At 48.9% G+C, this 13889-nt stretch overlaps 1 protein-coding gene across 6 annotated transcripts in view; it reads right to left on the bottom strand.

Annotated features, from left to right (window-relative positions):
• Positions 1–8868: 8868 nt before the first annotated feature.
• CMTM7 (CKLF like MARVEL transmembrane domain containing 7) overlaps positions 8869–13889 on the bottom strand; it is a 66008-nt gene continuing 60987 nt past the window's right edge. For 2 of the 6 annotated variants that reach the window (XM_034956024.3, XM_034956023.3), the window contains 2 exons: positions 11230–11311; positions 8869–9472 (listed from right to left, as the gene is read on the bottom strand). In XM_034956024.3, the coding sequence (XP_034811915.1) occupies positions 9459–9472; positions 11230–11311 (96 nt within the window). In that variant the 3' untranslated portion in view covers positions 8869–9458. Of the gene's footprint in view, positions 11638–13889 lie in introns of all 6 variants that reach the window. The other 4 variants (XM_063602230.1, XR_010111409.1, XM_063602229.1 and 1 more) reach the window with 4 other exon arrangements.

Here is a 13889-nt window from a genome sequence, read left to right as displayed (position 1 = left end):
CATCTGTTACCTATCTCGGCATAATTCTCATAAAAACACACGTGCTCTCCCTGCTGATCGTATCTGACTAATCTCCCAAACCTCAATCCCTTACAAAACAACAACTCCTTTCCTTCCTAGGCATGGTTAGTGCGGTCAGAATTCTTACACAAGGACCAGGACCGCACCCTATAGCCTTTTTATCCAAACAACTTGACCTTACTGTTTTAGCCTAGCCCTCAAGTCTGCGTATGGCGGCTACCACTGCCCTAATACTTTTAGAGGCCCTCAAAATCACAAACTATGCTCAACTCACTCTCTACAGTTCTCATAACTTCCAAAATCTATTTTCTTCCTCACACCTGACACATATACTTTCTGCTTCCCGGCTCCTTCAGCTGTACTCACTCTTTGTTGAGTCTCCCACATTATTCCGGATACCACACCTGACCCTCATGACTGCCTCTCTCTGATCCACCTGACGTTCACCCCATTTCCCCATATTTCTTTCTTTCATGTTCCTCACCCTGAACACACTTAGTTTATTGATGGCAGTTCCACCAAGCCTAATCGCCACTCACCAGCAAAGGCAGGCTATGCTATAGTATCTTCCACATCTATCATTGAGGCTACCGCTCTTTCCCCCTCCACTACCTCTCAGCAAGCCGAACTCATTGCCTTAAGTCAAGCCCTCACTCCTGCAAAAGGACTAAACGTCAATATTTATACTGACTCTAAATATGCCTTCCATATCCTGCACCTCCATGCAAGAGGTTTCCTCACTACACAAATGTCCTCTATCATTAATGCCTCTTTAATAAAAACGCTTCTCAAAGCTGCTTTACTTCCAAAGGAAGCTAGAGTCATTCACTGCAAAGGCCATCAAAGGGCATCAGATCCCATCGCTCAGGACAATGCTTATGCTGAGAAGATAGCTAAAAAAGCAGCTAGCATTCCAACTTATATCCCTCACTTTCAGTTTTTCTCCTTCACCTCAGTCACTCCCACCTACTCCCCTGCTGAAACTTCCACCTATCAATCTCTTCCCACACAAGGCAAATAGTTCTTAGACCAAGGAAAAGATCTCCTTCCAGCCTCACAGGCCCATTCTCTTCTGTCGTCATTTCATAACCTCTTCCATGTAGGTTACAAGCCGCTAGCCCGTCTCTTAGAACCTCTCATTTCCTTTCCATCCTGGAAATCTATCCTCAAGGAGATCACTTCTCAGTGTTCCATCTGCTATTCTACTACCCCTCAGGGATTGTTCAGGCCCCCTCCCTTTCCTACACATCAAGCTCAAGGATTTGTCCCTGCCCAGGACTGGCAAATTGACTTTACTCACATGCCCCGAGTCAGAAAACGAAAGTATCTCTTAGTCTAGGTAGACACTTTCACTGGATATGTAGAGGCCTTTCCTACAAGGTCTGAGAAGGCCACTGCGGTCATTTCTTCCTTTCTGTCAGACATAATTCCTTGGTTTAGCCTTCCCACCTCTATACAGTCCGATAGCAGACCGGCCTTTATTAGTCAAATCAGCCAAGCATTTTTTCAGGCTCTTAGTATTCAGTGAAACCTTTATCTCCCTTACAGTCCTCAGTCTTCAGGAAAGGTAAACGGACTAATGGTCTTTTAAAAACACACCTCACCAAGCTCAGCCACCAACTTAAAAAAGACTAGACCATACTTTTACCACTTTCCCTTCTCAGAATTCAGGCCTGTCCTCGGAATGCTACAAAGTACAGCCCATTTAAGCTCCTGTTTAGACGCTCCTTTTTATTAGGCCCCAGTCTCATTCCAGACACCAGACCAACTTAGACTGTGCCCCAAAAAACTTGTCATCCCTACTACCTTCTGTCTAGTCATACTCCTATTCACTGTTCTCAACTACTCATACATGCCCTGCTCTTGTTTACACTGCCAGTTTACACTGTTTCTCCAAGCCATCACAGCTGATATCTCCTGGTGCTATCCCCAAACTGCCACTCTTAACTCTTAAAGTAAATAAATAATCTTTGCTGGCAGGACTATGCTGAATCTCTTTAGGCACTCTCTAATTAAATGTCCTAGGTCCTCCCAATTCTTAGACCTTTAATACCTGTTTTTCTCCTTCTCTTATTCTGTTTAGTTTTCCAATTCATACAAAACCGTATCCAGGCCATCACCAATAATTCTAAATGACAAATGTTTCTTCTAACAGTCCCACAATATCACCCCTTACCACAAAATCTTCCTTCAGCTTAATCTCTCCCACCCTAGGTTCCCACACCACCCCTAATCCCGCTCGAAGCAGCCCATTATCTCTCCATACCATCCCCCAAAATTTTCGCCGTGCCAACACTTTACCACTATTTCGTTTTATTTTTCTTATTAATATAAGAAGACAGGAATGTCAGGCCTCTGAGCCCAAGCTAAGCCATCATATCCTAGATGACCGGTTCCTGCCTTAACTGATGACATTCCACCACAAAAGAAGTGAAAATGGCCTGTTGCTGCCTTAACTGATGACATTATCTTGAGAAATTCCTTCTCCTGGCTCATCCTGGCTCAAAAGCTCCCCTACTGAGCACCTTGTGACCCTCACTCCTGCCCGCCAGAGAACAACCCCCCTTTGACTGTAATTTTCCTTTACCTACCCAAATCTTATAAAACGGCCCCACCCCTATCTCCCTTTGCTGACTCTTTTCGGACTCAGCCCGCCTGCACTCAGGTGATTAAAAGCTTTATTGCTCACACAAAGCCTGTTTGGTGGTCTCTTCACACGGACACTCATGAAAGTTTCCACACTTTTTTTTCAGCAGAGAAATCCCCCTTTTCAATCTAAATTATGCATGAAACTCCATTATGTCAAATGGGAAATATGGTATGAATATCAATGACTAATTTACATTGATAACATTTACTTATTATAAAGTCAGTGCATAGGAACAATGGGATTAATTTGGAAAGCCCACAATTTGGATAAGTAAGGAGATAACTGCAGCTGCAGCTTCACGGTCAGATTCGTTCTGCTGCTGCATCTGGGTTGCGCAGGATGGAGGAGCCCAGGCTTGCCCAGTGAGGTGGTGGTGGGGTTTTTAGCAGCTTGCTTCACACTCTGGGTGGCCTTGCACTGACAGCAGCTGCACGAGCTGAGTTACCCTGGGCAGACGGCATGGAGGCCAAGGGGCTCCCAGTGTCCATGTTTGCTATTGAAGGCTGGAGAGTGTTTTAAGTGTTTGCATATATTTTACTCATAAAATCGGGTATCTGTGAGTCTGAAGCACCTCTGAGAGTTCACAGGATGCAGTTCAGAAACTGCCACAAAGGAGGGAAGTGGTGGTTGCTGAGGAGGGGCCCCAAAGACCTGCTGTGTTTCCATGGCAACAGAAGTTTGCTTTTCATGCTAGTGTAGAGGCTTGCAGGTGGGTGGCCCAGAGAATGGGCCAGCTCTGGGTCTGTCTTCCCCTACCTGGGGCCTCTTCAGTGGCCTGGCTGGAAGCCAGGCTGAGCTCAGCACAGGGCAGTGGCACAGGGGGTGCCTCAGGCCGGGGTTAAGGGGGCCTGCTGCAGGAACACACTTGTTCTCCCTCTGGGTCTGTCTGCAGACATCCAGTTCTGGCCCTGCCCTGTCATCCCAGCAGCCTGCAGTGGGGTGGTCCCAGGCCACGCCCAGAAGACAGCCAGGCCTGGGCTCACACTGGGCTCCATCACTAATCTCCCTTCCACTTAGCTTTCTCCTCCGGTCTCCCCGCTACACTGTCCTCAAAGATTGGGGGTTCTATTGCCACGGGCCTCCCTATTACAGAAAACCCCACAGATGCTGTAGTCTTCCAGAGCCTGGCTGAGCAACAGTTTTCTGCCACTCTTGTGGGTAATGAGAAAACCTGGCAGAGGCATGCCCAAGGGATGGCACCCCCCTCAGCCTTCCTCCCTCCCTCCCCAAGAGCAAGGCCAGGGAACTGGCTGCTTGCGGTGGGGGATGTGAGCAGACGGCCATCGGCCTCATCTCCCAGTGCCCCTTGTGGCCACCAGTGCCAATACCCTTTCCTGGGGCCTCAGGTTGCCAGGATGGCTCCCCTGGCTCCCTGCTCGTCCCCCATGGGTGCATCCTTCCCTTCTCTCACATCTTTGCTTGGACCCACCTGGCTGTAACTGCTCTGGGAGCAGGGGTGGTGGGTACACAGTTTGGGTTCCACAAGGCCCCTGGGTTGAACAGCTCCCAGAGAGCCTGGATTAGAGAAGACAAACGCATCCTACAGCTGTGTTCTCCAGGACCCGTAATGCTTAGCTGTTAGAACATGGGGTGGTCACTGTTGGGCTGTGGGGTTGCCATTTTGGGTTGGTGTAATTTTTGCTCTTTCAGCTACTGAGGTGCCTAGACATAGGTCCTGAATTGGCTTTTTCTTTCTTTTTTCTTTTTTCTTTTTTTTTTTTTTTAGACAGAATCTTGCTCTGTTGTCCAGGCTGGAGTGTGGTGCTGCGATCTTGGCTTACTGCAACCTCCACCTCCCAGGGTCAAGGAATTCTCGTGCCTCAGCCTCCTGAGTAGCTGGGACTACAGGCGTGCGCCACCATGCCCAGTGAATTTTTGTGTTTTTAGTACAGATGGGGTTTCACCATGTTGGCCAGGCTGGTCTTGAACTCCCGACCTCAGGTGATCTGCCTGCCTCAGCCCCGCAAAGTGCTGAGATTATAGGCATGAACTGCTGAACCTGGCCCTGAATTGCTTTTTAAAAAATTATGGTGGCCGGGCGCGGTGGCTCACGCCTGTAATCCCAGCACTTTGGGAGGCCGAGGCGCGTGGATCACGAGGTCAGGAGATCGAGACCATCCTGGCTAACATGGTGAAACCCCGTCTCTACTAAAAATACAAAAAAAATTAGTTGGGTGTGGTGGCAGGTGCCTGTAGTCCCAGCTACTCAGGAGGCTGAGGCAGGAGAATGGCTTGAACCTGGGAGGCAAAGCTTGCAGTGAGCCGAGATCGCGCCACTGCACTCCAGCCTGGGCGACGGAGCAAGACTCCGTCTCAAGAAAAAAAAAATTATGGTAAAATAAATAAAATTGACCATCTTAGCTATTTTTAGATGTACAGTTCAGTAGCATTAAGTGCATTCATTCATACTGTTGCAGAACCACCATGGCCATCCATCTCCAGAATTTTTCATCTTCCCAAACTGAAACTGTACCCATTAAATAATAACTCCCATTCCCCCTCCCCCTGGCCCCTGGCAACCGCCCTTCTAGATTTTGTCTCTGTGATTTTGACCACCCTACGTACCTCCTATAAGTGGAATCATGCAGAATCTGTCTGTCCATGTCTGGCTTATTTCACTTGGCATAATGTCCTCGGGTTTCATCTGTATCGTACCATGTGGCAGAACTTCCTTCCTCTTTAAGGCTGTCTGTATTGCTTCTGAGTAGTGCTTTACGTATTGTACAAACAGTACAAAACACGGAAATCTCGAGATCAGTATCTTCTTCAAACTCTACTCTTCTTACCTCCAGTGGGGCACAGAAACTCAGGGGTTCCCCCAGGTAGCATGAAGCAGCCCCTTCATTTCCGCAGCTGCTCCTCCCTGGGGCAGCAGGAGTACAGTCACCCTCCTTCCAGTGAGCTCCCTCTTCCTAGTTCACAAAGTTCTGCGATATCTGGCCTCAGTGGGAGGGGAGTGGAGCACGTTATTTTCTCACCTGTTCCCTGGGGCTAGAGTGTGGCTGTATGTGCCTCACCCCAGGCCCCAGAGCTCTGGCCAGCCTTCCTCGAAAGCTCCCAGGATCCAGGGACTATGCGGCTCCCCACACCCTCTGCTCTGCCTCTGGGTCCCCACAGTGCCCAGAGGGGCAAGGGTCTCTGAGGGCTGAAGCCAGAATATGGGAAGGGTCAGGAATTCGAAAATGCCAAGACAGGAGGCAGTGGAGATGCTTTTTTAATTTTTTTAATCAACTTTTATTTTAAGTTCCGGGGTACATGTGAAGGATGCACATAGGTAAACATGTGTTACATAGGTAAACGTGTGCCATGGTGGTTTGCTGCACAGATCAACCCATCACCTAGGTATTAAGCCCAGCATCCATCATCCATTAGCTACTTCTTCTTCTTTTTTTTTTTTTTTTTTTTCTGAGATGGAGTTTTGCTTTTGTTGCCCAGGCTGGAGTGCGATGGCGCCGCAATCTCAGCTCACTGCAACCTCTGCCTCCCGGGTTCAAGTGATTCTTCTGCCTCAGCCTCCCAAGTAGCTGGGATTACAGGCATATGCCACCACGCCCAGCTAATTTTTTGTATTTAGTAGAGACGAGGTTTCGCCATGTTGGCCAGGCTGGTCTGGAACTCCTGACCTCAGGTGATCCACCTACCTAGGCCTCGCAAAGTGCTACGATTACAGGCATGAGCCACTGCGCCTGGCCCATTAACTACTTCTTAAAAGGAATCTTTCTTCCAATGCAGCTGTGGGTCCAGTGAGAAGTAGGGTTTACTTCAGAAACCCGCCAACTGACACCATTTCTCGTCTCCTTCCCCCTTTGGTGAAATCAGCCTCAGAGTTGCACCCACTTTACAGCATCTTTGATTCCAACAGTGTCTCACAAATATTGCAATGCACACACACCACTGGGACTCGGTTATGATGCAGATGATTCTATTTTAGTTGGTCTTTGTGGGGCTGGGATCCTGCAATTCTAACCAGCTGCCAGGTGATATCCACTTTGTGGACAAGGCTTAGGAATTCCTGGCTCCCATTTCAGACCTATTGCATCTCAATTTCTTGGAGGAAGGCTGGTCGGCTTCCCCAGGCCGTGCTGCACTGTGATGAGCTAATGCCTGGGTTTAGAGGCTGGTCCTCCGTGGGGCAGCTGAATGGCACTGCCCCCCGGCTTAGATATTCACTCCCTAGGGTTGAAGCTGTGTCCAGGAGGAGTGAGTCACCATAGGGAAACCAGAGGGTCTCCTTCTCCCTACTGTCAACAGCATCCTCAATTGCCAATGGAGAGCCAGCTGTTTGCAGAGGTTGCCAAGATGACTGGGGCTCAAAGGTGCTGGCCCTGCTTCTAGAACGTCCCTGAGTGGCTGGGGCGCCACTGGGGCTAAAAGAGCTGGAGGAGCAGAGGATCTGAAGGTCATTGTCATACTTCAAAAGTGAAAAGCCAGTGTCCCCTTCGCCAGGTTAGACGAGGTTAGTGGGCCTCTGGCAGGGAGGACCCCCACGACTCAGCTCAGAGCCGGCTGCTGGGGATGCGTTCACCCACCCAGTTCCCTACAGGTGTTTCATCATGCCCTCTGTCCACCACGGGTCCCAGCGCCCGGCTGAAAACTGCCCTCAGCTTCCAGTCTTGACTTTAACAAAATTTAAGGTCCAGGAAACTAAAAGTAAATTATGTTCTCCAGCTCCCTTGCACCCAGGTGATTCGATCACTTTTGCAACATTAACCTGCTCATTTCCTGTCATTCTGGTACCTCTCTGGGGATTAAGATTAGAAAGATAACGATAAGGTAAGCACGCTGCTCTGTTACTGAATTCCAAGAAGGTCACAGACAGGCCAGGATGGGCTTATTCTCTCCGTTATACAAAGGGGGAACTAAGGTTCAGCAAGATGACCCGTGCCAAGTCGGGGGCTAGTCAATGGCAGAGCTGGGCTTAACCCCACGTCTGCGGCTCCCGGCCTGACTGTCTTTCCACCATCCTTAGCTCTTTGCTTAAACATTTACTCCCTGGTGCTGGAGATGTGGCCATTTAGAAGGGATGGTTTTACCAGACAGTTTTTGGGAGGTCACAGAAACCCCAGTTTCTAAAAAGGCCCTGTGGTCTCAAACAGCCACCCCTCAGCCAAGCCACTGGCTGCATGGTCCGCTGCTCGCTGTCTGTGGAGGCCTCACTTGGCTCTGCGTTTTGCTTTCCTTCCTCACTGAGCAGACTCTGGCTCCTGCTACTATTCCTCCAACTGTCCTCCACCCACCTTTGCCCCCCTAGGGGGAGGCTCAAATGGTCAAACCCGGATCCTCGTTGCTTGGCGAGGCCTGCATTGTCACCACACAGGCAGGGGGCTCCCAGACCCAATGCCTCACCTGGACCGCGCCCTCCTCAGCGGAGACTCCTCCATTCCATTGCCCTGGAGGAGCCGACTGTGCCAGGGTCAGCTCAGCCGTGTTCCCGCTCCAGCCCAGCTGGTACACAGGATCCCCTCCCATCAGCAGCACTCGGCTCCAGATACACCACGGGTGCTGCTTCCTTAGATCATCCCAGACAGAACCCGATGCCCCGAGCTGGCCAGCAGCCACAAGAGTAGCCCCAGAGCTCCAGCTCAAAGCCCACAGGGGCTGCTTCCATTTCCGGCAACACTCAGCAGAGGCAAGGATGGGGCTGGGAGTCAGGCAGACCTAGATCCTGAGCCCAGCTCCTCACTGGCTTGCCCTGTGCCTTGGGATGGAGCCCCGATTTCATTTCTAAAAATGTGGTCCTATAACCTGCCCCCTTGCAGTCACTACCATCGCTATTAGATGTGGTTGTGAATGTAGGTCCTTGCACATGGGGTTGCTCAAACATTGTTCCATCCCTCCTTTTTCTAGCCAACTGAGCAGCTCAAGATCAGGGAAACAGCACATTTAGGCCAAGACCATTAATCATCATAGGGTAAACACAACCCTTAGCTTGCTCTAAAGCTCCTTCCAAAATGAGAAGACTGGTGTTGCAGGAGAAGGAGGACGTGAATATAAATGAGAACCTGCACATGTTTACCTAAAACTCTGCCCTGCTATACTATCCCCCAAGATGGAGAGAAAACCTGAAGTCCAGCAGTTCAGCAAGGGGCACACACAGAGCACGGGTGGAGGGCCATGGGCCAGACACAAGCTCGAATGGAAACTGTTTCAGGCCAGGTTTTACAGCCTTCATCTGGTTCAATAAGAAATCCTTGTGCAACTGGCCGAGTCAATATTTTATTAAAAAACACACAAACACATGCACACTGGTAACAAAGGCAGAGATGGAGAGGAGACACAAGATCTCCTTGGGGACAGGCTGACCACATAGTGTTCCTACAGGCACACCTCACTTCAGGAAAGAGGGTATCTCTAAGACCGGACTGACAAGCTAGATAAATTAGGAGAGGGCTTTGTTTCTTAAGGCGCTTCACTCCCCTGAGGAGTGAAGTAGAAGGGATTTAGGCAGGAGTATTCACAAACCCCTTCAGCTGTGCTAAGTGGGGTTCATCAGTACCTGAGGTGGTTCTAGAAGCAGGAAGGCAGAAAACAGATTTCCCTGGAGGCTGCTTTCCCTTTCCCAGAATGGGAGGGATGTTCTCCCTGGAAGGCTGGAGGAAGAGTTTCCGGCTGGCTCAGGAGCTCAGGGAGCTGGCTTCCTGGGAGAGCAGGAAGAGGGTGCAGGCCTTTCCTGGTGCCCACCAGCCTGACAGGACTTTGGCACAGGAACACAGGTCCAGAGGCCTCGCCTGGAGTACACGTCCTCCTCTCTGCAAAGCTCCTGAGGGGCTTAGGGGTTGTGGCCTCATCAGACGGCTGCATCTTGGGAAGGAAATGGCAGTCAGGACAGCTTGCCAGGGATGTGGCCCACCCACAAGCCACACTCCACAGGTTTGACTCCAAGTTCTGCTCAGGGGGGCACCTGTGTCCTCCACCCAGTGCCGACTTTCACTGAGATTATTCCATTTTTTAAAAATACATTTCCAAACAAGGAAAAAACTTTGGTAGTGCAGAGGTGACTCCCATCCGCACTCCCCCGACCTCAGTCTTACTCCTCAGCAGCAACCTCCCAAGCCTTTTAGCCATTTCTTTTGGTGATTCTTCCATAATTTAAAAAACCAATTTATACCAATATTTATAGATTTATCCTGTTAGACACCACCTATTAACTTCTCTTTTCCCCTATATTCTCTACGTTTAAAAATCATTCTTTTTTTTCTTAAACAGCTTTACTGGGATATTTTAATAATTCACATACCATACAATTCTCCCATCTAAAGTGTTTTTCAGTATATTCACAGGACTGTGCAACCACAATTTTAGAGCCTTTTCATCACCTCAAAAAGAAGCCTCATCCTCATTAGCAGTCGCACCTGAGTCCTCTCCCCGCAGCCCCAGGCCGCCATGGGTCTACCTTGTGTCTCTATGAATCTGCCTGTTCTAGACGATTCTTATTAGTGGAATCCTACACTACATGGGCTCAGTGTAGGATTCCATGAGTAATGCCCTCAAATAGGAGGCAAGTTAAATAAACTGCACAGTCATGAGATGGACTTAATTCTGCAACCCACGGAGTCGCTAAGAATTCCTAATGATGTTGGGAAAATGTTTGGTCAGTGGCTAAGTAGGAGAAAAAACAGATTATGAAACAGCACATGAAGTTTGATCCTTTTAATAAAAGCAACAGATATATATATTTTCAGAGAGAAAATATCGAAAGGATACTCAGTGCTACTTCTGGGTAGTGTGATGACAGATGGCTTTTTCTTATTTTATTTTATTTTTTAAGAGACGGAGTCTGACTATGTTGCTCAGATTGGTCTCAAACTCCTGGGCTCAGGTGATCCTCTTGCCTCAGCCACCTGAGTAGCTGGTACTATGGGTACACACCACTGTCCCTGGTTCAGACGGTTTCTATTAAACATATTTTTTATCTGTATTTTCTAAAAACCTACATTTTATTTTTGTCATTAGGAAACTTAAGAAAAAGCTGGCTGGGTGCGGTGGTTCATGTCTATAATCCCAGCACTTTCAGAGGCTGAGGTGGGAGGACTGCTTGAGCCCAGGAGTTTGAGACCAGCCTGGGCAACATGGTGAGACTCCACCTCTGAAAAAAAAAAAAAAAAAAAAAAATTGAAATTAGGTGGTGCACACCTGTAGTCCCAGGTACTCAGGAGGCTGAGGTTGGAGGATCACTTGAGCCTGGGAGGCGGAGGCTGCAGTGAGCTCTGATCGTACCACTGCACCAGCCTGGACAACAGGGCAAAACCCAATCTCAAAAAAAAAAAGAAAAGAAAAGTAAAGAAAAAGAAAGCAAGCAAGCAAGAAAGAGAAAAAAGCTTGGCCACCCGAGGCTGAAATGTTAGGGCATCCTTGGATGTGTGGAGATGGGAATGTGAGGGGAGATTCTGGGGTCACATCTTCCCCTTTGCTGGCCCCTGTGCTCTAATACTACTTCTAAAGTCCCCTTGGAACACAGCCTTCTCAACAGCAGGGTTTGTCCCTATGGCTGAAGTCAAGAACAAGCCGTCCCCCCCTGTTCCTGAGAGATCCTCTGTGCACAGATAACCAGAACTCACCTGTGGACTGGGTTACACACGAGATCTTATAGGACAGCCATATGCTTGCCATGCAGAGGAAGGTGGCCATGAAACCAAAGATCTGCAGTGGAGAGAGGGGAGAGGAAGTTCACAGGCCATAGGGCTAATTACTCGGGCAATCCTGTCTGCTTCTCATCTCTGTGCTTGTTCCCTTCATGTCTCTGGCCAGAAAGGAGCTTGGAGAGTCATCTAACCCAACCACCTCATCCTGGATCAGGTGCAGAGAGGAAGCCCCGCGAGGCCCAGCCACTGGCCCCAGTCCCCCAGGTTGGGCCAGGTCAGGGCTGGCAGCCAGGCCTCTCGGTCTTCACTCTTGGCAGCTTCAGTGCCTGGTCTGGGTTTACATTTACAAGCAAGCTGGGGCTAAGCCAATGGACTTTGATTATCCTGGACCAAAAGAGAAGAAAAGGATGAAATTTTAATTTGGGTTAAAAAAATCTGAACGTTCCCATGATTTGTGGTGTAGTGGCGTTGTTTGCATTTCATTTGTAATGACTTTCTGTTCCATTCTGGCTTCATAGCCGTATTAGAGCCAGAAGCCGAGGCCTTTACATCTAGGTTTACGTTTGTACATATTAAACAATATTAGACTCAACTAAGTCAAGGCAGCACCCTTTCCCTTTCTCAGGGTCATCCAGCGCTCAAGTGTGAGGAAGGCTGACCTAGCCCAGCCCCCTCACTTGTAGATGAGATTCGGGTGCTGGGAGACGAAGAGTGCCTGTGGGAGGCTCATCAAATGGTCGAGGAAGAGGCAGTAGCTTCTTCTGGAATCTCTGGGCTTTGAAGCCTGCAGCCATTTTCCTTGCTTGTGAACAACACCGGCAGCTGCAGTGGTGAAAACTTACTGACCACTTTACTACATCCCTACCAGGGTGCGAGGCCCTGTGGGTGTATTGATTCCTTTAACCCTCACAACTCTGCTGGGTGGGTGCTAGGATTACCCACCCTGCTCCTCCATTTCACAGCTAAAGAAACAGAGGTACAGGCGGTCAACTGTTTTGCCAAAGGCCACAGAGCCAGCAAGGGCCAGATATGGGATGGGAGCCCAGGGAGCCTGGCTCCAGAGTCCGCACTCTGCAGTACCGGGTGCCTAGGTGTTCTCAGACCCACACAAAGGCCTCCACTTCACTACACCGCCACTGGTGTCCGGTGAGAATGGTGCAGGGGCAGCTAAGGGTAGGATTTTCAACAAGGTTTGGTTTTCTTTTCAAGCCCAGATGCTGCTTTACATAAACAGCTGCCCCCACCAGCCCACATCCACTTCTTCCCCGGGTTTCTTTTCCTGGGCTCCTTTTGTACCAATTGTCTACAGCACATAATTAGCCTATTAGAGCCTGTCCCGGCCTCTCATTGTCTGTTCTGCACAATTAGCACGTTATATACCATCCCGGTCCCCAACTGTCTGCACTGCATAATTGAACAGTTTATTATATCGCTACAGAATGCTATTCTAGACTACAACGCCTTGTTTGCTAATTGTTTCATGTGTCTTGTCTCCTAAGCTAGACGACCACTTTCTTATAAGCAGGGACCATATTTTAAAAATTTCTTCTAACTTCCTCATAGCCCAGGTTTGGTCCTAGGCACACATACAGCATATGATGAATGTTAGCTATATAGAGATTCCAGGGCTAAACAGTTATGTGCAACCTGAATTACCAAACACAGTGGGAATCTCCTCAAGTGGGCCCGGAAACACAGTGGGCACAGGTCTCCTGTGTGCCTCTTCCAGTACCCTGCACTGTAGCTGGGCAGGTGTTAAGCTTCAGGGGGCAACCATCCCTCTCTTCAGAGACAGCAGAGAGAGGGGGCAGAGGGGTGTGATGGTGGGCTGTGGGAGCGCCATGTGGAGCATCAGTGTTGGGAGGTTTGGCCACCGTCTACAGTGACCTTCTGCCCCCATGCTGACCTTCAGAGGAGAGACTCCATCCCTCAGTGGAATTCCAGGAGCCAACCCACTCCCAGGCCAAAGTCTGGAAAATTTTGGTAATATATGTAAGTGAAAGACAATGAATGTCACATACAGAGAGAGCTTTTCTTTTTCTCTTTTTCTTTTTTTAAGACACAGGGTCTCAGTACGTTGCCCAGGCCAGACCGAACTCCTGGGCACAAGCATTCCTGCCGAGTGCCTGGGACTACAGGTGCATGCTAGCTACCACATCTGGCTTGAGAGAGCTTTTCTCAAAACTCATTTTTAAAATCTTGTCTGCTCATCAGTGAAGCAAATCAGTGTTGGCCCACAGGCCACTGAACTATAAATAGTTAGCTAAATCAGAAATCAGATGACAGGAATCTATGAATCTTTAAAAAAATAGTATATACATCTGTATGTATATACATATATATGTATGTATATATCTCACAGGACTGTATTTTTGTATATTTCCATCTAGTTCTATTTATGGCTATCAGATGGATCAATTTTTGCCTCTGAAAGATACAGGAGTATTATTTCCTGGCCTGAATACTGTTAAAAATCAGGAATGGCAAAGCTCAGGCTCATGGCATGTATCTCTAATTGATCACAGTACATTTCCCACTGGGCCCAAAAGAGGCCCCAGCATCTGTCTCTGCATAGTGCTGAGGCAGCCAACGAGCAAATGATCAGAGTGGGTGTGTGAATTAAAACCCGCCTGGCC

The sequence above is a fragment of the Pan paniscus genome, chromosome 2, assembly GCF_029289425.2.
Source record: "Pan paniscus chromosome 2, NHGRI_mPanPan1-v2.0_pri, whole genome shotgun sequence".
NCBI lineage: Eukaryota > Metazoa > Chordata > Mammalia > Primates > Hominidae > Pan > Pan paniscus.
Note: the sequence above shows the minus strand (reverse complement) of the source record. Positions and strands in the feature narration are given on the sequence as shown.